This window comes from Centruroides sculpturatus, unplaced genomic scaffold (assembly GCF_000671375.1).
Source record: "Centruroides sculpturatus isolate CEXI.00-Female unplaced genomic scaffold, Cexi_2.0 scaffold201, whole genome shotgun sequence".
Classification (NCBI taxonomy): Eukaryota; Metazoa; Arthropoda; class Arachnida; order Scorpiones; family Buthidae; genus Centruroides; species Centruroides sculpturatus.
Genome location: NW_019384432.1, coordinates 392,223 through 416,092, shown reverse-complemented (window position 1 = coordinate 416,092; position 23,870 = coordinate 392,223). Strand labels below are relative to the sequence as shown.

At 29.5% G+C, this 23,870-nt stretch overlaps 1 protein-coding gene and 1 long non-coding RNA gene across 3 annotated transcripts in view; one reads left to right on the top strand and one right to left on the bottom strand.

Moving 5' to 3' along the window:
• Positions 1 to 7,786: 7,786 nt before the first annotated feature.
• Positions 7,787 to 23,870, bottom strand: part of LOC111619779 (apoptosis regulator R1-like) — a 29,053-nt gene continuing 12,969 nt past the window's right edge. Inside the window, exon 2 of the mRNA XM_023361592.1 lies at positions 7,787 to 9,451. Coding sequence (XP_023217360.1) covers positions 9,308 to 9,451 — 144 coding nt within the window. The 3' untranslated portion in view covers positions 7,787 to 9,307. The remainder of the gene's footprint in view (positions 9,452 to 23,870) is intronic.
• On the top strand, positions 12,892 to 13,580 carry LOC111619780. Of its 2 annotated transcripts, none has more exons than XR_002755816.1 (3): positions 12,892 to 12,990; positions 13,184 to 13,284; positions 13,477 to 13,580. It is a non-coding gene; the product is annotated as an uncharacterized LOC111619780 (long non-coding RNA). The 2 variants fall into 2 exon arrangements; XR_002755817.1 differs by having other exon boundaries at positions 12,928 to 12,950.

The window sequence follows — 23,870 nt, the reverse complement described above, 5'->3', positions numbered from 1 at the left end:
TATTTTGTCAAGAGATTTCGCGTTTCTCCCTCCTTGCGTCATTCATTTTCACGCGAAATGCTATCGAAAATTTATTATCGTTCGCGTCGAAGGTCGTCGGTCGATTGGCACTCGGCCAAAACACGTAGACGTACTACATCCCTACGTAATTCGGAACGTTTGACGTAACAACGCCTTTCTCCACCCTTCGATCGACCGTGTAAAATTTTCAAATCTTTTATCGAAAAAATGTCGGCCTGTGATTTACACACGACACTTTTAAAATAACTGGTGTGGCCCGTTGTAGTGTTATCGATCGAAGTTCGTCGATACTGCATCATGTGACTCGTTACCTGTCCACCCTAGAGACCGAGAAGGGGTTTATTTTCTACTCGGAAATTGAAAACGACAGATACGTTATTGTTTGTTTTACGTTCGTATGGCGTTTACATTTTATCGAGTCGAATAATAATTATGAAATATGCATTTCATCATAATTTATAATTATATAGCCTATATGATTCAGTCTTTTAATTGCTAGTATGTGGCGTTCTATTCGGCGATAATATTTTTGAATAAATAAATCGATTATTTGGAAATCTAGGTCAATGTGATATAAAAGGTTGTTTAATTATGTAAATTGTAATATTTTTTAAGTGAAGATGAAGATATATTTAAAAAAAAACGAATCTGTTGATACTAACGGCGAAAAAATCTCAATCTTTCTTCAATATTGTAAATCAGTTAATTCAGCTTCATTATCGAATTGTATAAAAATACTTAATAGGCTAAATTAATATAAAATTAATTGTTATTTTCTTTCAAAAAGCAGTATATTGATCTTCGATTTTAATAATAAAATGTCAGAGTTCTAAATTCAGTTTTAATTATATTTTATTTAACAAAGAATCTTTATTAAATCGCTTGTATGGGTGTGTGTGTGTGTATATATATATATATGTTTGTATTCGTATCAACATGTCAGTACAGCAGGAAGTTTATTTTGAAAATGTTTCGATCAATAAGAATCAATTCAGAAACCTCTAACGATTTATGTTTTTATCACGAATAATAATCGATAAAATTTATATTTAGTATAAATGTAGATTGAAAATACTTCTCACTCTTAAAGTCACATTTAAATACATATTAGTATTTACTATAAACATTTTTTAATTATAAAAGTCACTGTGATTTAAACTAGGTCACTCGCAATAGTTTAAAAATAAATATATAATATAATAGATAATAGGATCTTCGAAAAGGCGTTTACTTGCAATTATGCATTCGGACGATTTTGTGTTGAATATATTACAAATTCTAAATACAAGAAAACTATAGAATATGTCTATTTCGATAATACTGCGGGTTCCAGACCACCGCATATACGATAATTGGAACTACTTAGGACCAACAAAAGTCCAATTTTGTTTTTTAAACCTAATAGAAAAATAGTTTTAATGTTTCTTAATTAATATCTACGACCTTAACCTCGCCAATATTTCATTTGTATTCGTAATAATAATAATACGCCAGCAGCTCCGCAAGAGGACGTTCCCCCTGAGCATCTGTCAGTCACGTCCAAAACATCGACGGAATAACTTTTTCCACTATTATAAACGGTTTTTCGACACGGTTTGTGAAGATACAAGTATTCTCCTTCTAGTTTATTATTATATCGATTAATTATTAAATTGGTGTTTAAAAATTACGAATTTGCACGATAACTAAATTATTGAATGAAATTGCAAGTAATGAGGCGTTCAAAAAAAATCACCCAAAGTACAGCTACTTATTCCTTGTATGTTAGTTTTAATCTTGAAGATTAAATGATGATAAATCCATTTAGCCCAAATGACTTTTGTTTACAGGTAGTTGTGGAATGAACACGTCTCAAGAAAAATGCACTCTTCATAAAAATTTTTTGTTTGTTAAAATAACCCCTTTTAAGCTGAATTCCGCAGTTTTCCTACTTATTCCGTCGATTAAGTCTTAGCTAAAATGTTGAATTTACGAAGAAAACATTTGTCTTTCTAAATAATTATAATTGCCATATGTTCACCGCTGTAAAGTGATTACTACTTTCCCGGCTGTTACACAGAGGGAAAGTATGGCGATACGGTAAAAATTGACACTCTTCAGACTTTTACATTTTTTGACTGAGGACACCTTGATTCGTCGAGAAATGCAAAATAAAAAAATCGCGGGTAATTTATGTATGGATGTATGTGCGCGTGGCACGATTTTGTTCACCCTGTTTGGGGCTTAATAACTCCTGTTTTTTTTTGGTCGAAAATTTTAAAATTTTGCAGGGATCTTTCCGCCCCATGGGAACTAAGAGAGCCTCTTTTACTAAGCCCATTATTGATTCGGCCAGGCCCACAATGGGTCAGTCAGGAGGTGAGAGACGGGGCCGGACATATCCGGACGGACCACCCCCGAAAAATTTTATATTATAGTTAAATATTAGGTACTTATGGGTTAAGAGGACGCCAGTCGGAAATAGCGATCAAAGTCACGATTTTGAATGAAAATAACAATAGACTAGTAAATTTAAATCTAAAAAAAATTTACTGGTAAGGTTAGGATGGTTGTAGATATCACCTGTTTGCCATATTTGCCGCATACACTACAAAACAATTTGCATATTCAAGTGGTTTTTTATTAGAATTTGTGAAATTTTGTTATATCTTTATAAATCGTAATTTATTGTTTGATTTAACAATTGTATTAAATTTGACAAATAAAAAATTGCATTATTCGGAAAAAAAAAAAACGCTATTTCCGACTGGTGTCCTCTTAACCCATAAGTACCAAATAGTATATTATTATTATAGTTTTTAGTAAAATATGATAACAGATGGCGCCATAGAATGTTGCCGGGAAAGTTGAGCAACTCTGAATTTTCGTCTTAAAGGGAGTCTCAGCCTTTTTTCAATTGCCAATCACTCGTTTAAGTGCATAATACCATTATGCCTAAAATGTAATAGTAAAAATGAAATCCCAAAACCCTTAAGAGCAAGATAAACGCCGAAAATAATAAACACAGATATAATTTGAAAGCATTCTATTGATAAAACGAACGCCTGGAAACATCATACATTTGTATTTTTGATATTGGCAGAATGCTCAAATGCATAATGATCGGCGAAAAAGCATTCCGGTTTAAAAACTTCCAATTCGTTACAATTCATGCCGGAATTTTTCAACTGAATTATTCAATTACCGATGCTTTAAGTTATTGATATGTCGCACCTGTCCATCGACGTCTCAGTGTATACTATTCGATTATATTAAATAGTCTTACACGCACATTGGAGTGACACCTGCTCATGCATATCTTGTTTTGGATACGTATAATGTTTATACCAATCGACGTGGATCGGTAAAATGCATTTAATTTAAATTCGTATGACGAAGCAAAATCCAGTGGGTAACAGATGTAATCTGAGTTGTGTTTCCCAACAGTAGTTTTCACAATTGATTTTTCTTCATCTATTATGAATGATTTCATCGATATATCATGGCCCATCGATGGATTGAAATACTGATTATGCGAGAAACTTTAGCTAGTCATAAAGAATTCCTTCCGCAATCAACTGATATATTATTTTCCAACGTTGCACGGATGTTCGCGTCGAATTATGATATATGTATATACAGTATATATTAATTACTCATTCTCGATTACCAGTTTGTTTCCATTTAACTTCGGGATTGCCTTCTGTGGAAGAGTAGGTCCTGGGGCCATATTCTGGTCATGGCTGATTGGCTAATCATTTGGATTAGCCAATCAGCGACCGGCTTGCGAGAGACCAGAGACCAGAAACAGTGACCAGAATACGGCCCCTGTGTGTGTGTTGGGACATTTATATTTCGCTAAAACTCAGGATCTGGAAAAGAGATTCTTGAATTTTTCGAAAGAAGACTTATAATAAATAAAGAGTAGATGTTCAGAGCTCTGTATAGAAAGAATTATTGGGCAGTTCTCAATAACAATAGCTACAACAGAAGTGTCAAATTTCACATTGACAGCTAAATTTTGAAGTAAAATTTTTTCGAAAATCGAAACCAATGTGTATACCAAAATTTTGTTGAAATATGTCCAATAGTTCTTTCTACGGAGGTTTGAAAACCTACTACCTCCTATATTTTCAATATTTGGATCTTGTTGAAAATGTATTAATAAACTTACTAATTCCGAGTTTAAATTCTTAAAAATAATGTGTAAATGCAAGTTATGAAATAACTGTTCTATTGGATTAATAAAAATATTCTATCTTTATATTAATAAAGAGGTGCGTGTCAAAAAGTTTTGCATGCAATAATCCATATGGTTTATCAATAATTCGATACGAACGTGTTTTGTGATTCATGGGGTTTCTGCTAATCGTATAGAAACATTAATAAATGACGTCTATTGTCATCCTCGCAGCTTTATCGGCCGTTAATTCTTATATGCATCCGTTATTAAATCTTACATGTTCTTTCCACGGTATTGTTAGCTCTGCTTCGATTAAAATTACCAAGTTTGTTTTAACTATAATCTTCAAGTATTACGTTAGGTTAGACAGGAACCTCCCTGAAGGATCGAGGGGCACTTCCAGTATGCCCTGGAAACAGATGCTTGTAACTCTTGACTTGCGCGTAAGGGGTTTTCCGTAAATTACGACCGCATTTTTCTTGAAATTTTTACTCCCTCTTCCCTCTCCTCCCCTCTTCGGACGTCCAACAAAACTCGACCCCCTTTAAAACCACTTTATGAATGGTGGATACCATAAGTAGAAACGAGACATACAAGAAATTTTGAAATAAAGATGATAAAGTTTTACAGTTGATGCATTTAATTAAATAAACAGACGTCCACTGAAGCTCAACTCTCCCCTTCCCCTTGTCCGATTTGTCATACGCTCATCTTTCTATGGAAACACGAATCACTACTGATCAAAAGTAATTCCGATAAACAGTTGGTGTCTGCTAGGAGTTTGTGAACTACAAATTATTATTGAAGTTTAAGTACTACATTGTACTGTCATTCAGCGGCGTGTGGTGGCATTATATGATAGGGAAGCTGTACCGACCCTGGATAGAATCACTGGAAGTGTTATACGTTATTTTGGTGTGTGGCATCCACCAGCTAAACCGCGTGAGGTTGGTGTTCTGTAAAGCGCATGCGCGAATGCGTATAATCTGGCTGCTTTACACAATTCAAATATTTTCGCCGTGGAAGCTGTCCCGTATTCCACAATTCAGCGCTTCCATTGGAAATATACATATATGAATTTTTATTCGAATATCTTATTATAACCGCATTATGTTTAACATACTTTGAATTAATTGAAATTAAATGTGAAAATAATCGCACATTTATATTTATAAAATGCAAGGAAGCGGTGCTTCCAGATTCCATGAACGACACGCCACTGCTGTCATCTTGTTTTCGGATTTAGAAAATGATCTTTTTTAGATATGCGTTTTGATTAATCTGGATGAGACAAAGTTATAATTATTAATCAACGTAGCATAGTGAACATGTTAAAGTATTGTGATTGATAACAGTTTCTTTTATCAATTAGTGAACTCCCATAAAACGCGACAAGTTTAAACTTGCATAAAATCATCTGAACGCATGTCTCGTATAAAGTAGAGCGTATCCCACCGTGTTGTACGGGAGTCCTCTGTACTTGCTACTAAAATATTAGAATGCAGCATTCAAATTGAGCAGATTTAGCCAGTATTACCGCTGCCAGGGCGTGGGGCTTGCTAGCGAGTCCGTGGTTTAAATATTCGCAGCAAGATTTTCCATTGGCTGGCAGGACCTTCGTTCATCCAATTATCATTATTATTATTGAATTAGAAAGTCTAACTTGTATTTTCAGTTTATATTTCGTTTGAGAATAGAAATTGTCTGCCAAAGATAGTACCAATTTTCTTTACATGTAAATTTCGTTTAAAAGAAAATTAGTGAGAGTATAATTTAAATTTAAAGAATAATGAGGGAGACCACATATACAAAGCGAATCACTCAAGACTTTCGGCCGGTTTCTTTGCTAGTTCAGCCAGGAATTCCTTTTATCTTTTCTGTACTTCATAGTTTTAGAAGTTCAACAAGGCTTTCAGCTAGATTGAACTTCTAATAGTTTGTTAGAAGTTCAGTCTAGCTGAAACAGAAGTTCAGCGTTGCTGATTCTTAGCGATTTTCAAACTCCTTTTTGATTACAGAATCCAATTATTCAAATAGTTTTGACATTTCTGAAATTAGTTATCTAAAGGAGTAACCTGTTCTCACGGATATAAGGTTTTCGGCTTATGCTATCATTTAAAAAATAAAAATGCATTTTATTAATTGAGTCCCATTATCGACATTTTGAAAAAAAAATCTCGTTTACCGAAACATCAATCAGGTTTCGTAAAATCAAGAAAGGCACAAATTAGAGGGTGGATAGTCAAGGCAGTTAAAGCACTTTGGGGACTCGGGGTCGTGTTTGGACGAGAAATGTCTCTCAGCCGGTGGTCAGTCCCCATCCTTCGTTATGGGCTTGGCCGAACTCTGATGGATATGCCACAGGGCAGAGTTAAAACAATGAAAATCTGATCTCGTGAACCTATGATGGTCGAATCGCAGTGTGTCCATACTCAAAATCAAAAGATGCATCTACATGACTAATTTAAAGAGCCCTGCAGTATGTCATTCGTTCTAGGTAAAGAATGGCAGTGCAATTAGCCATCCATTACTACTTATTTCTGTAATTAGACTGGAGGCATCGTACAGACGCAATTATGTGGACTACAGTAATTTATTGCTTGAAACTAAAGAGTAATACAGGCTAATTGGAGTACTTAGTATATTGATTACAATATTAACAGTAACAATTGATAAAGCAACATTTTAGTTTTAAAAAAATTTATATCGAAATAGTAGTTTGAATTTCCTATAATTTGCTCTCTCAATTCATACTATTTAAAATAAAAAGCGTATTTATTGAAGTTATCTTGTGGAAGAATAAGCTCAAAATATTGATTTGATCGAATTACGACTTTTTAAGTTCGTTGACGTTTCGACATGACTTTAAACAAATGAGATGCGTGTTTGAGAAGCCATAAATATAGCCGCAATTCGAATAAAATACCAGTTAAATAGATAAGGTTATTTTTAAAATTTTCGATGTAATTCTTAGACAAAATGATTTAAGATAAATGTCCATACACAGGATAAAAGCTTGAAGTTTTAAACATTAGATTTCTAGACTAAAAATTAAACTGTTAGAGTAACAATACTTACAAGTTATAACTGAACGAGTACAAAATAAAGTATGTTACATAAAACATATTGTTCTATTTTAAATTCTCCGCTTATAGGAGGGGTTAAACACACAAACATTTGTGTGTTCACGGCCTTGTTCTGATACTGTTACTAATTAAACTTCATCATTTAATACTAATTTTAACGTTGATTATTTAGGTTCGGAATTATCATTTGTCGTTCTGCTTAAACTAATAGGAATAATTCATTAATAAAGCTCACGAATAGAAAATAATCTCTTGTTACAATACAACTTAGTTATGTCGACCGTTGATAACGATTGCATTAACGCTCTTGTTTGTGTTAACAATTTCCCTTTTATTAGACTAATTAAAAGGTTATTGTTAACCGCTGCGTATTCAATTTATCGAAGCGATTCATTTACGGTTGTACTGGTACAGTACATGTAGCAATTATTATGCACATGTACAGTACAACCGCACATGTTTAATCGCTATTTTTAATAATTAACAAACACCAGAAATAAATTTTCCACAAAATAGAAATATTTAAAACTTTTTATTTCAAAAAGCTTAAAATACAGAATTTCCACGAAATAAAAATCAGAGGAGAACAGATGTTTTCGAACTTAACCTAAATCGACGTAATCGGTTCAAACCCCGAGTACCATTTGGAACCGCGTCACGCGCCATCCACGTGTCCACCATTGTTCCTTATCCTAAACGTTAAACAGCTGTATCCTCCACCTGCCTCCAGATCAACAAAATTAATGTTGGCTTTTAAAGACTCGCTTTTCGGTTTATTCGAAATCGGTTCTATTAAGAATAAAAATTCACGGAATGAACAAATAAAAAAAAGATCAGACGAATTCGTAGTGCATGGATTATCGTTTAATTAATCGAGATCAAAGTGATAACTTAAAAACACGATAAAATTATAAAACCTGATTCGAAATCCGCGGGGATCCATATCTACCAAGGTTAATTACAGACGATTATAAACGCACCATTCCCATTACGAAAAGTTCAATTAAGGCATTTTTAAATGTCCCTCGAGAACTCGTTGGTAAATGGTACTTAGTAAGGAAAGATGTAACCATTAATTAGCATTACTTGATAAACATTATCTACCCGTATGAGTCGAAAACGAATTTAAAATAAATGCATGTTGATAAATCTCGTGCGATGTTTCGAGGGTCGAAAGGGGAAATCTATAGTATTTTCTCATCATTATATTATACATAAGGTTTTTTTTGGGTCGACGACTCTACAAATAATCATCGGTTCGTTTGAATAGAGTCAGTCAATCAATAGCAAAACACGATGACGTCGGGTCGGTGAACTTGGGGTGTTATCGGATACATTTTGTTGGGTTCGCTTTCCACGAACTTTTTTTTAAAAACCAGAAAATTGTTCATTCATGATATCGTATAGCTCGGTTGAGAATGGGAGTGTCGCATTAACAAAGCCGAGTTGCATGACTTACAAAATGGAAGTCGATAATAATAAAGTTCCAAATCATGACAGCTAGTAATACATTAGAAATAAAAAAATGTTTAATTACAAAATTACAGCAAATAAATTGTTGCAGATCTGCAGGTAATAAAAATGCCAGTCGTGCTCCATTATCTATGCATATATTTATTTATATATCTTATATAAATCTCTGTCAAGTATTTAGTGGAGAAACTGCCCAACGAAATTTGTACCAAAATAAAATGTTTTCGAAATCCGTTCGGACACAGAGAACGGGAAAACCCAAAATTGAACCAGAAAATACACAAATAAAATCATCCTATTACAGACGAATGTTTTCCAGTTATACTTTCATCGTTAAGAAAATGTTCCATTTTAATAATAATATAATAAAAAATTCCAAAGTGAGGTTAGATAAGAGTTCGGAGGGTTCGACGAGGTACGAACGGTTGCCATGGTGATTGGGAGAGGAGTTGCTTTCACACGAAACATACGCACCAATCACACACATACGACGACGACATATCGAACCATTTTTTTCTTTTAATTTTTATTCGATATTCCGAGTTTGTTACAGCACCGGTTCAATCTACGATTTGGAAGACAAGATGGCCCCCACTGTCAGGGCGCCGATGACACCCGCAGCCACACCACAGACGAATTTCTTCAGAACGGGCCAGGGAGATTCGGATCGAAGGTCATCGTATCCTTCGTGAAAAGTCACCAGGCCATCCTGCATTAAAAAAAATAAAATAAATAATTATGTATTATATATATATTTTAAATATCTCGTCAATTATAATGGCACGAAATACGACGAGCAATTACAGTTACAAAAAACTTAAACGAAAAAAACCTGTACTGTAATATAGTAAGCACCTAAGTCATTCACCAACAAACAGGTACATTGATAGATAACGAGCGGAGAATGAATGAATGGAATAAACAGATCCCATAGAAAACTGTTATTGTTCCGTTGGTCACACGTCAGTGATCTACTATCGTCTAGATATACTGTATAATATGACAATTCTTAAGAGTAAATCTTCAACAGACCAATTAGACTATCACGCCAGCAAACAGGAACCACGCTCCGTCGACTGGCGGAGATTGTATAATAAACGGACACAAAATTATCTTCCTAGTTATTCAGTAGTTAAGTTGTAGAGGTGGCCTACTTTTTCTATTTCCTGGAGGAACGACATAGAACTTTTACCAAACGTTCACACACTATTATTAACAGATAGTTATAAATCAAAATAAACTTTTCTTTTGGCTTTAATTAAAATGCTGTCATTTTAAAAAACATTTAAATTCCGTGATTACATAATTTATTGTAAAATATACATAATATTAAAACTTGCAAAATAATTAATAGAATATTATTCAATACAACTGCATTGCATGACCTCTGAATTATGATAAAATTTCTGAAAAATTCATTTTTAATTATTTACTGAATTTTAAAATCAGCATATTGGACAGTGGTTATTATTATTAATGGGATAAAAAGTTGTAATTTGTTGTAATTAGTTTTGAAATGTTTTAAAATTATAGAATTAAAATTTTTAACTTTTCTAAATAAGGGGAAAAAAGTTATTTTAATAATGAACAAAATTTTTATAGTTAATAGATGTTACGAGTATTAACATCTTTTAAAGACTCACTTTGGTTTGTTCGAAATCGGTTCAATTAAGAATAAAAAATTCATGGAATGATCAAATAAAAAAATGACCAGACAAATTCGTAGCGCATGGATTACCAGTTAATTGATCCAGATCAAAATGAATATTGGAACATTTTACAAAATATTTTATAATGTAATGAAAAATGAACTAAAAACATTTGGATCCAAAAGAACATTTTTTTCTTTAGATTATATGCAGATAGAAGATATATTACCACTAGGATGGATTTTCTTCCTTACTCTCTCCATTACATCAATTTTATCTTAAAAGATTAAGATTGTTACATGTGCAAAGCATTTAAGCCATCATATATATTTAAGGACTAAAAGAATGGATTCAGATGAAAAATTAATAAGCATTTACAGATTTAATTAATGTTCTTAAAATGTTACACAAACATTCAAATTGACATGATGATGAGTTACATTTCCAACATAAGTTGTATATGTTGGAAACTATTTTGATCAATCATATTCAGAAATTAATTTTATTTTAAAAAATCCTACCAGAAATGGTCCTAAAATAAAGTTATCATTTGTGTAAAATTTTTACAAATTTCTCCCTTTATTTGAAGGGTTCAGGTGTAAAAAAAATGTAAGAATAATAATGAAAGTTTAAAAGATAATGAAAAAATTAAAAAGGTCTTAAGTTTTCTGCTTTGTTTACTGTAATTAGAATAAAGTGCATGTTATAGTTAAAAAGTACATATAATACTTAAAGTGAAATACATTGCTGTTTAGCTGTTACACACTTAAAAAACAAAGCAAAAAAAAAATTGTAAAGATGATCAAAAACAAATTATTTCTAGAGTATGGACTTAAGCCAATAGCAATAATCATTTCAAGACTATTTGCTATCAGCATACGCTACTGTATATTAATTTCCTTTTATATGAGGTTACAGCCGATTGATCTCAGATACTAAAATATTTTAAAAATGGTTGTGAATGTAACAATTTAGATTAAATTTTAAAACAATGTAGAATCTGGAAACATTGATTAGCTATCATAGCTTTGTGAATTCTTTTTTGTTGAGAAAAATATGCAGTTTACTGATTGAAGAGAAAATTCACACGAAGAGGCATTACCTTTTGTTTACTGCATGTTTTATTTTCTTACATGAGCTTTCGACGCAGTAAAAGGTGTCATCCTCGGGTAGAATCAGAATCGTACAGATTTCAAACAAAAATTTTAACTTGAAATGAGAACGGCATTAGCTATTTGAAACTTTTAAAAAATTGCGTTCTAAATGTTAAAAACTTATATTTGAAAAATGCATAACAACGAGGCACATGTGCCTTAATACACAGAGTAGGTACAGAGTGTAGGAGCAGAGCTAATATTGATGTTTTAATTGCTTGTATACAGGGTGTCCACAAAGTCTGTGTACATAAGGATTAACACACACTTTTAAAAACAAAATAATTTTATTTGATTCTAATATTACTAAATAGCATTTTCAATATGATTTCCATCGTTTTCAATACATAATTTGATGTGCCTTGCAAAATTCAGGTGAACTCAATTAAATAGATCTGTATTGCCATCGATGTCAGAACACTGACTAGTAATGATGTCCACAAATTATGGCGCATCAAATTATCTAGAGGTTATCTATTCTAGCTTTGATTTTGGATTTTAAAATTGTATTTTCAATTACACTTATGAAAAGGATAAATTATCAAAGTAAANTAGAATAATAATAAATTAATCTTATAAAAATATTTTTAAGAATTTGATTCATCTGTTTAAAATTTAGCATTCTAATATGTTTTAGTAGTATATTTTTATGATAAATGCGTTTATTCCAATCGAACATAACTAATAAAGAATTATTTTTGTTAAAATAATCACTTCCACTTCTGCCACTCACTTTGTACATTGTACCCTTCCATTTAAAATTTATGTAACAGAAAATGCTATAGTATTTATCATGAAGTTGAACTGTCTCAATTTAATTTTTTCTCCCACCTACTGACTGGCTGCTTCTACAATCAAGTTAATTTTAATTTATGAGTAAATGTTAGTGAACTTAAAATTGTAGTATAAATTCAAAATTTAAATGAATAAAAAGAATGATCTTTATTTCTTTATTATTATCATAAAAATTGTTATGCAAATTTTGAATTTTAAATTCAGAAATTTGTGTTTGTTTATAATACAACAATTACAAATCATAAATTCTCATATTTTTAATAGCTTTGAAGTAAATATTTTAATTATAAATTATAGTAAAATATTTGTCACAAAGGTTTTTGTTTTTTGGAAAATAGCATTTCTGATTCAAATATTTTAATGTTAGAATTTGGGACAATTATAAAAAAAATTGAAATTGTTTTCGTTTATTAACAGCAGTAAAATTATTCTATTTTTTTAGTTTTGTTTTTAGGGAATTTATGGGATATAATATTAATATTTAATTGTTAAAGCACAATAAGTTTTTGTGTCTTTTGTAGAAGTATCTATTAGGAAAATAGTTTTTTGAATACTCTGTGATTCATAAATTTATCAAGAATGAGTGAATAAAAACAAAATTTAAACTCAAGTATACAGTAATTACTTTTTATTGAGCTCCAAATATTTTGGTAGTTTGTCAGTCTTTATAATTAATTCTAGAAAATATTTTAAATATTAACTGATAAATTGCCTTATAATAACTTTATAGCAAATAGTATAAACATATAATAAATTTTCTAATATGAATAATGAAAAAATGGTAATGTAGAAATTTTAATCCCTTGGAACTTAATTAAAAGGCAATTTTAAAACTCTTTTCAGGCTTATATTCACTCTCGGATGAGGGCTAAGACATCGGATTTTTTGAAAGTTTTAAACAGAGCCCGACCGGAGCCAAAAACAATAGAGAAAAAGACAATAACGTAAGTACATTTTTATTTACGTAATAGTCTACATCAAATTTAATCAGCGACATCACGAGGTCGACATGTAATTACAGCTATGCTATTTTTGTTTTATTTATTTATGATGCATTTCAAAACAGTTACGTTGAATTGTTTTGTTATAATAAGTGCTCGAGCACGTATTTATGATTTTCCTTTTTCCCCTTATAGAGGAAGGACATTTATAAGAAATTGAAAGAATTTAACGAGTTGTGGAAATTACAGTTAACAATTGTAAAGAACAATTCTTACGGATTTGTAAAGTAAATAAGAAACGAAAAAGAGGGAACAATTTTGTAAATTTATTATTTCTCTATACGATATTGTTATATAATTATTATTATTATTNCTAGTTATTCAGTAGTTAAGTTGTAGAGGTGGCCTACTTTTTCTATTTCCTGGAGGAACGACATAGAACTTTTACCAAACGTTCACACACTATTATTAACAGATAGTTATAAATCAAAATAAACTTTTCTTTTGGCTTTAATTAAAATGCTGTCATTTTAAAAAACATTTAAATTCCGTGATTACATAATTTATTGTAAAATATACATAATATTAAAACTTGCAAAATAATTAATAGAATATTATTCAATACAATTGCATTGCATGACCTCTGAATTATGATAAAATTTCTGAAAAATTCATTTTTAATTATTTACTGAATTTTAAAATCAGCATATTGGACAGTGGTTATTATTATTAATGGGATAAAAAGTTGTAATTTGTTGTTATTAGTTTTGAAATGTTTTAAAATTATAGAATTAAAATTTTTAACTTTTCTAAATAAGGGGAAAAAAGTTATTTTAATAATGAACAAAATTTTTATAGTTAATAGATGTTACGAGTATTAACATCTTTTAAAGACTCACTTTGGTTTGTTCAAAATCAGTTCAATTAAGAATAAAAAATTCATGGAATGATCAAATAAAAAAATGACCAGACAAATTCGTAGCGCATGGATTACCAGTTAATTAATCCAGATCAAAATGAATATTAGAACATTTTACAAAACATTTTATAATGTAAGAAAAATGAACTAAACATTTTGATCCAAAAGAACATTTTTTTCTTTACATTATATGCAGATAGAAGATATATTACCACTAGGATGGATTTTCTTCCTTACTCTCTCCATTACATCAATTTTATCTTAAAAGATTAAGATTGTTACATGTGCAAAGCATTTAAGCCATCATATATATTTAAGGACTAAAAGAATGGATTCAGATGAAAAATTAATAAGCATTTACAGATTTAATTAATGTTCTTAAAATGTTACACAAACATTCAAATTGACATGATGATGAGTTACATTTCCAACATAAGTTGTATATGTTGGAAACTATTTTGATCAATCATATTCAGAAATTAATTTTATTTTAAAAAATCCTACCAGAAATGGTCCTAAAATAAAGTTATCATTTGTGTAAAATTTTTACAAATTTCTCCCTTTATTTGAAGGGTTCAGGTGTAAAAAAAATGTAAGAATAATAATGAAAGTTTAAAAGATAATGAAAAAATTAAAAAGGTCTTAAGTTTTCTGCTTTGTTTACTGTAATTAGAATAAAGTGCATGTTATAGTTAAAAAGTACAGTACATATAATACTTAAAGTGAAATACATTGCTGTTTAGCTGTTACACACTTAAAAAACAAAGCAAAAAAAAAATTGTAAAGATGATCAAAAACAAATTATTTCTAGAGTATGGACTTAAGCCAATAGCAATAATCATTTCAAGACTATTTGCTATCAGCATACGCTACTGTATATTAATTTCCTTTTATATGAGGTTACAGCCGATTGATCTCAGATACTAAAATATTTTAAAAATGGTTGTGAATGTAACAATTTAGATTAAATTTTAAAACAATGTAGAATCTGGAAACATTGATTAGCTATCATAGCTTTGTGAATTCTTTTTTGTTGAGAAAAATATGCAGTTTACTGATTGAAGAGAAAATTCACACGAAGAGGCATTACCTTTTGTTTACTGCATGTTTTATTTTCTTACATGAGCTTTCGACGCAGTAAAAGGTGTCATCCTCGGGTAGAATCAGAATCGTACAGATTTCAAACAAAAATTTTAACTTGAAATGAGAACGGCATTAGCTATTTGAAACTTTTAAAAAATTGCGTTCTAAATGTTAAAAACTTATATTTGAAAAATGCATAACAACGAGGCACATGTGCCTTAATACACAGAGTAGGTACAGAGTGTAGGAGCAGAGCTAATATTGATGTTTTAATTGCTTGTATACAGGGTGTCCACAAAGTCTGTGTACATAAGGATTAACACACACTTTTAAAAACAAAATAATTTTATTTGATTCTAATATTACTAAATAGCATTTTCAATATGATTTCCATCGTTTTCAATACATAATTTGATGTGCCTTGCAAAATTCAGGTGAACTCAATTAAATAGATCTGTATTGCCATCGATGTCAGAACACTGACTAGTAATGATGTCCACAAATTATGGCGCATCAAATTATCTAGAGGTTATCTATTCTAGCTTTGATTTTGGATTTTAAAATTGTATTTTCAATTACACTTATGAAAAGGATAAATTATCAAAGTAAAAAAAAAAAAAAAAAATGTAATTTGACAGAAAGTTTCAGTTTAAATTATAAATCATTTTTCTAACTGGCAATAAAACTGGATAACTCCTAGACTTTTAAAGCTTAAATTAAGACTATAAAGAGTATATATAAGATTTAATTAAGACTATAGTATTTCATTTTTATAATTATTTTCAATACAAAATTTGTAGTAGTTTCCTTTTATTTAAACTATTACAACTGTTATCATATAACATAAGGGTCTCCAACCTATGATGCAGTGCAGTATTTGACCCATGGGCCAAATACTGCACCCAAAGCATATCTACCCACCTCACATAAAATACAGTCAGAGTGAAAACAAGCTATCACCAATATTTGACTAGATCAACAAAGCAATATAAACTTTTCAAATCAACTAGAATTAATAAACCTTGCTACAAATGGATTTTATAAAAACCTATTTAAATATGAGAGCTTGTTAGTGTAAAAAATTTTCTTCTTGTATAGATTTGTAAGTTTAAGTTTGCATGGGGAATACAGTATTTTGTATACTTTTCAAACAAACCATTGCAAAAAATGAAATATACATAAAAATATTGATGATCATTGTTCAACAAAATATCTAAAGGAAATTTTAATATTGTATGCCACAAAGTTTATCCCCGATTTTGATGACATTCTTTCCTTAATGTTAAATGTTATTAAATAAAAGAAGCAATAGAAACTAAGATGAAATGAATTATTGTTAACTTATTTTGGAAATAATTGATAACAATGTTAAGAACAACCTGCAATATATTCCTTTTTAAATACTACTTAATATTGAAAAATATTTTTTTCAGAGAAAAGTTGATATTCACTGTTTCATTGTTATCTGATTAAAATGTAGATGGTAAAGTTCTCGTCTTTATTAAATTGAATTCCATAAATCATTATAATGTATACAGACATTCTTTACCAAGTTTTAAATTTATACATAATTATAACCCAACTTCTGACAATGTTTACTATAAAAAAATATGTAAATGATGTATGTAATACAAATTTTGCTTATAATTAAATCTCTTGATATTGATCATAGGATAATGAATAAACTGCCTATAAAAAAGAATGATGTCATTTCCTGTTTGTGAAATTCCTTATTTATTTTGATCTGCCTGCAGAAAGAAAATACAAATTTACATACAATACAATTATGCAGCCAAATTAACATGCTAATGTCTATTTAAAAATTAATCATGATGATTCATAATAATCAAGTGAAAATTTCAATTAAGTATAAATCAAACTGGAAGCAAAATAAAAATGTTTTATATTCAATGTAAAAATATATTTAAATTAGAAATATTTTAAAATAACAACTACAATTTACCTATGACAAAGATTATGACTTTTTTTGCCTATTGCTGATTTAGTATAAAAATTTAACAATTTATATTACATTAATTAATGATGGTTGTACTGTTAATAAACTTAGAAGCTAGATGTATGTAAATAATAAAAATTTCATTGCAAAACGAAATTATTAAACTCAAATTTATCATAGGAGAAAAACAAATTTTCCAGGAAGATAATCTCTCTTGAAAATAATGAAATGAATACAAGATTTCACATCATCAAAGTGTAATCAAATTTTAAAATGAAATTAAGTTTTTCATTCTTTATTTCTAGGTGAAGGATGATTGGCCACACTCAGTGGTATAGTGAATGGGAAGGGAAGGAAAAAGAAAGGAGTAGAGGATAGGAGGAGGACAAGAAAGGAAAGGTGGAAAAGGGCACTTGGTTCAGTTTGTTAGACCATATACTTAATTACATTAAGTTCTGAGCAGAGATGGATGATGTATCAGAGGATGTACATTAAGTACCAATATTACATATGTAATGTCCATATACACATAATTAGAAAAATTAAACTTTATTGAAACCCTGGACAATTTCCACACCTGGACTACTGGCAACCACCACCCATATGCTCTAGGGAACCTTCATTTCCATAAGGGCATTGCAATCATAAGCAAACTAACGTTGATTAAGCATACTGTTTTATCATAGCCTTGTAGATGGAGTGGCTGATTAGAAAGGTGTCCAGTTGGTATAGTCATGGGTGTCCTTTCATGTCTGGTTATTAGTTTTAGCCTAGAGTCTTTGTATTTTGTGCAATAAAACAGAAGATGCAATGGAGTCTTGGCCTCCTGATTTTGGCAGGAGCAGTTTCCATTTGATTCTTTATAAGAGCACAACTCAAATCTTAATCATAAATGAAGTTATCAGATCATAAAATTCAAATTTCTGTCTCTTATGTTTGAATCTGTTTTGATGTTCAATAGACACTGCTGGTTGTAATTACTTTGGGATTCACAATGAACTGATAACAATAACTGACTTTTTCCAGTTGATGTTGTGGACTAAAATTAGTCACTAGTAGCATTTCTCATTTCCTGGTCTTTTGCTTATCCTGGGAATCTTAATCCTCAGTGACAATTCTCAAATGCATATGATATTGTTTTTTCAAGGTTGCCAAACTTACGATTAGTATGGTTTATTAAGTGCATGTAAGTGGCCTCACAAATGAAACTACTTTTTCACTGCTTGCAGTACCAGAAATGCAAAAGTGACAAGTTTTGGTAAATATTTTTTATGGAAATATTGTCATGTTCTAAAATGTCACCATAGCAAATTTGGTTGCATTTGGATTGCTAAATAGCTCTCTACACAGTACTGAAAAGGAATTATAATCATCCAGTATTTTATAATTCAAATACTGAATGGTTTTCTGTTTGATACATATGGAAAAATCCATTTACAAGTATTTATTCACATTCTGGAAGGGTAGTGTTATTTAGGGCAGTACTATATTGATATTTGACTGAAAAATATTGGTTCTAATCAAGCATGCTAACACAAGTAGATGAAGAGTCTAACAACCAACAAGTTAATTAACATCCTAGATTTTAATATCTAGAATGTCGTGATTGAAAAAAAAAATTTTTTTCTTTACTATCTATACAGAAAGCCAATATTATCAAGAACTTGGAAATTCTAGTTTTCCAACATTTTTAAATAGATAGTACAGCCTCAGAATGTCATGCAGCGACTTTGGACAGAAAAGCAGGAAATGACATTGAGAACAAAAAGGCAGTTTTCATGCAATGCTACCCAGTATTTCCAGTTTGCGGAATTTTTATATTAACTGACATAAAATTTGGCGAATTTTTTGGGGTGACTTTTTTCACTTTGATCTTTTTCAACAGACTAAAAGCACAAAAATTATTTCACAGGTTCTGTCATGTCATACTATAAGCATTGTGATCATTGTGTAAGCATATTATTTGAAAAATTTTTTAATGAATAACTCAAAATATGATTCCTATTTATAAGTGACAGCTTAGCACGTTACTTTTGCTTTCTAGACTTTAAACTGATAAGACCATCAGTACCTGCATTAATTAGTAAGTAAAACTGGTAGTGATATAATTTGAAGTGGCCAAAAAAAAAAAAAAAAAAAAAAAAAAAAAAAAAAAAAAAAAAAAAAAAAAAAAAAAAAAAAAAAAAAAAAAAAAAAAAAAAAAAAAAAAAAAAAAAAAAAAAAAAAAAAAAAAAAAAAAAAAAAAAAAAAAAAAAAAAAAAAAAAAAAAAAAAAAAAAAAAAAAAAAAAAAAAAAAAAAAAAAAAAAAAAAAAAAAAAAAAAAAAAAAAAAAAAAAAAAAAAAAAAAAAAAAAAAAAAAAAAAAAAAAAAAAAAAAAAAAAAAAAAAAAAAAAAAAAAAAAAAAAAAAAAAAAAAAAAAAAAAAAAAAAAAAAAAAAAAAAAAAAAAAAAAAAAAAAAAAAAAAAAAAAAAAAAAAAAAAAAAAAAAAAAAAAAAAAAAAAAAAAAAAAAAAAAAAAAAAAAANAAAGGAGAGAAAGGCCAAAAGATAAAAAGTAGTGAGAAAGGTTAAACAGACCTTCTGTTATGCAAATATTGACCCTTAATTTTCCAACCTTCCTCACTACTTTTTATCTTTTGGCCTTTCTCTCCTTTTCTCAAATTTGGGTCTATAATCCTTTGAGTTCCAACTCCAGCATTATTTAGTATTCCTTCCATCATTGCAAGATTTGGCTACTTTGTGCCAAATTTGGCTACCCTTTTTTTTAGTTTGGCGTAAAAATTATCATTTGGCGCATTGGCTACTTTCTGGGTTACATATTATTTATAAATATATTAGTTGAATAAAAATGCACTTTAAAATGGTGTGTCATTGTTTTTTTATTAATTAGGGACACAAATAAAACAAATATTTGTGTTTTTCAAATAAATTTTTGCTTGTCTTCTTTATAAATAAATTTATCTATTTCTAAGTAGAAATTAAAAATGTCTGTAGAAGTAATTTTTTAAAATATCCTTTTTCGTGATACCTAGATTATTAATAAGTTTTAATACTTATTACTATAATCTAGATATGTTAATCTTTAAATATACTTTTATATTTAAGGATTGGGTCACAAATATATTATATTGTGGCCCAAAACTCCATGACTTTTTTCAATGTGGCCCATAGGAACAAAAAGGTTGGACACCCTGGTTTAAAGGCAAAAATTTTATATTTTTAAAAATTTTGGGTTTTCACTTTAATTAATGGTTACCACAGATGTCACAGAATATTTACTGTATCAAATGAACAAACACCAACAGCACTCTCATCAAAAAAGGATACTAATGAAAGACATCGGTCTTCTGATGCTAAACTATAATTGGAAACATTTTGCTAAAAAGTTTACAAAAAACACCTAAGAACATTCTATAGGAATCACTTGTTGTCTTCAAAAACAAAGACACATGAACATCAAATGACTTTTTGAAAAAAGATCAAAATGGTTGAGTTTGAACAGAATTACATTTCAAACTCAAATGGAATAAAGAGTAAAAATACAAATTTTGACTAAACTATAGCAGCAGTTGAAAAAAAATGAATTTCAGACTGTTCAAATGCAACCATATTCTGTAACTGTTTTTATACTCTGTATTCTATTTGAGTTTGAAATGTAATTGTTTGAACTCAACCATTTGACTTTTTTGAAAAAAGCCATTAGATATTTGCATGTTTATACCTGAAGATGACAGAAATCATTCCTCTCAAAAGTTCTTGCATACTTTTGTAAATTTTAAAAAAATTATTGTTTCATAATTGAAGTTTAGACTATTTACAAAAATTAAATTTTCAAGTCTATCTTTTAATCCCTTATACACCACCACAGAAGTAACAGTCTAAAATTGCTTTGAAGAATACTTCTTAAATGTCAGGGTTTGGATATAATGAAGGGTAATGTCGAAGGTAACACAAAGAAAAGTGGAGAGAACTAGAAAGCGATGTCCGTTAGACCACAGCACACATTCCAAACTAAACTATACTGGACCAGAGTACAACTCCCTTGACGAACATAACCCAACAGACCCCACACATAGCAGAGGGGAGGGCACGACAATCACAAAGACAAAGGTCACATACACAACTTTCTAACATTAAACAAAGGTAAAAAATTGGTAGAAAATTCCACAATGTTAAAAGAGATCAAGTGCCAGCCTTTTCTTGTAGATTCTGACACTTATACATTAAAAACACAGAAATCTTCTCACCATATTATTTTTATCCACTTTTAAACTGCTTCTTGCCCTCTAGTGGTAGTCTAGTGGTCACTTGATCTCTTAACATTGTGGAGTTTTCTACCAATTTTCTACCAGTTTTCTACCAAATGCCACATTAATTTTTGTAAATAGTCTAAACTTCAATTATGAAGAAAATACATCATGAGTTATCACAAAAATTGTAATTATTGTTTCATATATATTTTATTTATTTAAAAGGCTAAGATTTTTCATTATTATTTAATATATTATCAGTACATTTACATTTCTTCACTTTCCTTGCTGAGTTTATAACCATTATCTTTACTCTGTTCATTAGCCTATCTTCACTTTCTTCAATATCCTGATCACTACCATCTCTATTTCAGACACATCAGCATCACTACCAGTATTGAAATGTGTGTCTACAACACTGAGAATATTACTAGATACATTTAACAAACCCTTCAGCTTACAAAATCTAATATATTCAACAAAATAGAGTTGATTTAATTAAATTAAAAATATATNGCAATAAAACTGGATAACTCCTAGACTTTTAAAGCTTAAATTAAGACTATAAAGAGTATATATAAGATTTAATTAAGACTATAGTATTTCATTTTTATAATTATTTTCAATACAAAATTTGTAGTAGTTTCCTTTTATTTAAACTATTACAACTGTTATCATATAACATAAGGGTCTCCAACCTATGATGCAGTGCAGTATTTGACCCATGGGCCAAATACTGCACCCAAAGCATATCTACCCACCTCACATAAAATATGGTCAGAGTGAAAACAAGCTATCACCAATATTTGACTAGATCAACAAAGCAATATAAACTTTTCAAATCAACTAGAATTAATAAACCTTGCTACAAATGGATTTTATAAAAACCTATTTAAATATGAGAGCTTGTTAGTGTAAAAAATTTTCTTCTTGTATAGATTTGTAAGTTTAAGTTTGCATGGGGAATACAGTATTTTGTATACTTTTCAAACAAACCATTGCAAAAAATGAAATATACATAAAAATATTGATGATCATTGTTCAACAAAATATCTAAAGGAAATTTTAATATTGTATGCCACAAAGTTTATCCCCGATTTTGATGACATTCTTTCCTTAATGTTAAATGTTATTAAATAAAAGAAGCAATAGAAACTAAGATGAAATGAATTATTGTTAACTTATTTTGGAAATAATTGATAACAATGTTAAGAACAACCTGCAATATATTCCTTTTTAAATACTACTTAATATTGAAAAATATTTTTTTCAGAGAAAAGTTGATATTCACTGTTTCATTGTTATCTGATTAAAATGTAGATGGTAAAGTTCTCGTCTTTATTAAATTGAATTCCATAAATCATTATAATGTATACAGACATTCTTTACCAAGTTTTAAATTTATACATAATTATAACCCAACTTCTGACAATGTTTACTATAAAAAAATATGTAAATGATGTATGTAATACAAATTTTGCTTATAATTAAATCTCTTGATATTGATCATAGGATAATGAATAAACTGCCTATAAAAAAGAATGATGTCATTTCCTGTTTGTGAAATTCCTTATTTATTTTGATCTGCCTGCAGAAAGAAAATACAAATTTACATACAATACAATTATGCAGCCAAATTAACATGCTAATGTCTATTTAAAAACTAATCATGATGATTCATAATAATCAAGTGAAAATTTCAATTAAGTATAAATCAAACTGGAAGCAAAATAAAAATGTTTNAAAAAAAAAAAAAAAAAAAAAAAAAAAAAAAAAAAAAAAAAAAAAAAAAAAAAAAATTAAAAACTGGCAAAATGGTTGGCAATTTTTTAAAAAAATTTTCTAGCATGATCTCTATATGTATAAGTAAAGAGTGCTTTTATAGATTTGTGGATTATAGTGCCAATTCTGCTGCAAGTATCTAAAAAGATAAATTTGTATGTTTAAAGCAGGGGTGTCCAACCCGCGGCCCAAGGCAAGTTCCAATGTGGCCCAATAAATGTGTGAACAAAACTGACAAATTGTTTTATTTTTTTTATTTATTTATTTCGACGGCATAAACTCAAAAAAGAAGTTTCACAAAGCCGTAAACTTTTATACTTATTTCATTTTTGAGTGAAAAGGAAATATTTTCAAATACTGTACTTGGAGATGTGTGAATGACGAAGGAATACTAAATAAAGCTGAAGTTCTGACTCAAAAGATTATAGACCCAAATTTGAGAAAAGGAGAGAAAGGCCAAAAGATAAAAAGTAGTGAGAAAGGTTAAACAGACCTTCTGTTATGCAAATATTGACCCTTAATTTTCCAACCTTCCTCACTACTTTTTATCTTTTGGCCTTTCTCTCCTTTTCTCAAATTTGGGTCTATAATCCTTTGAGT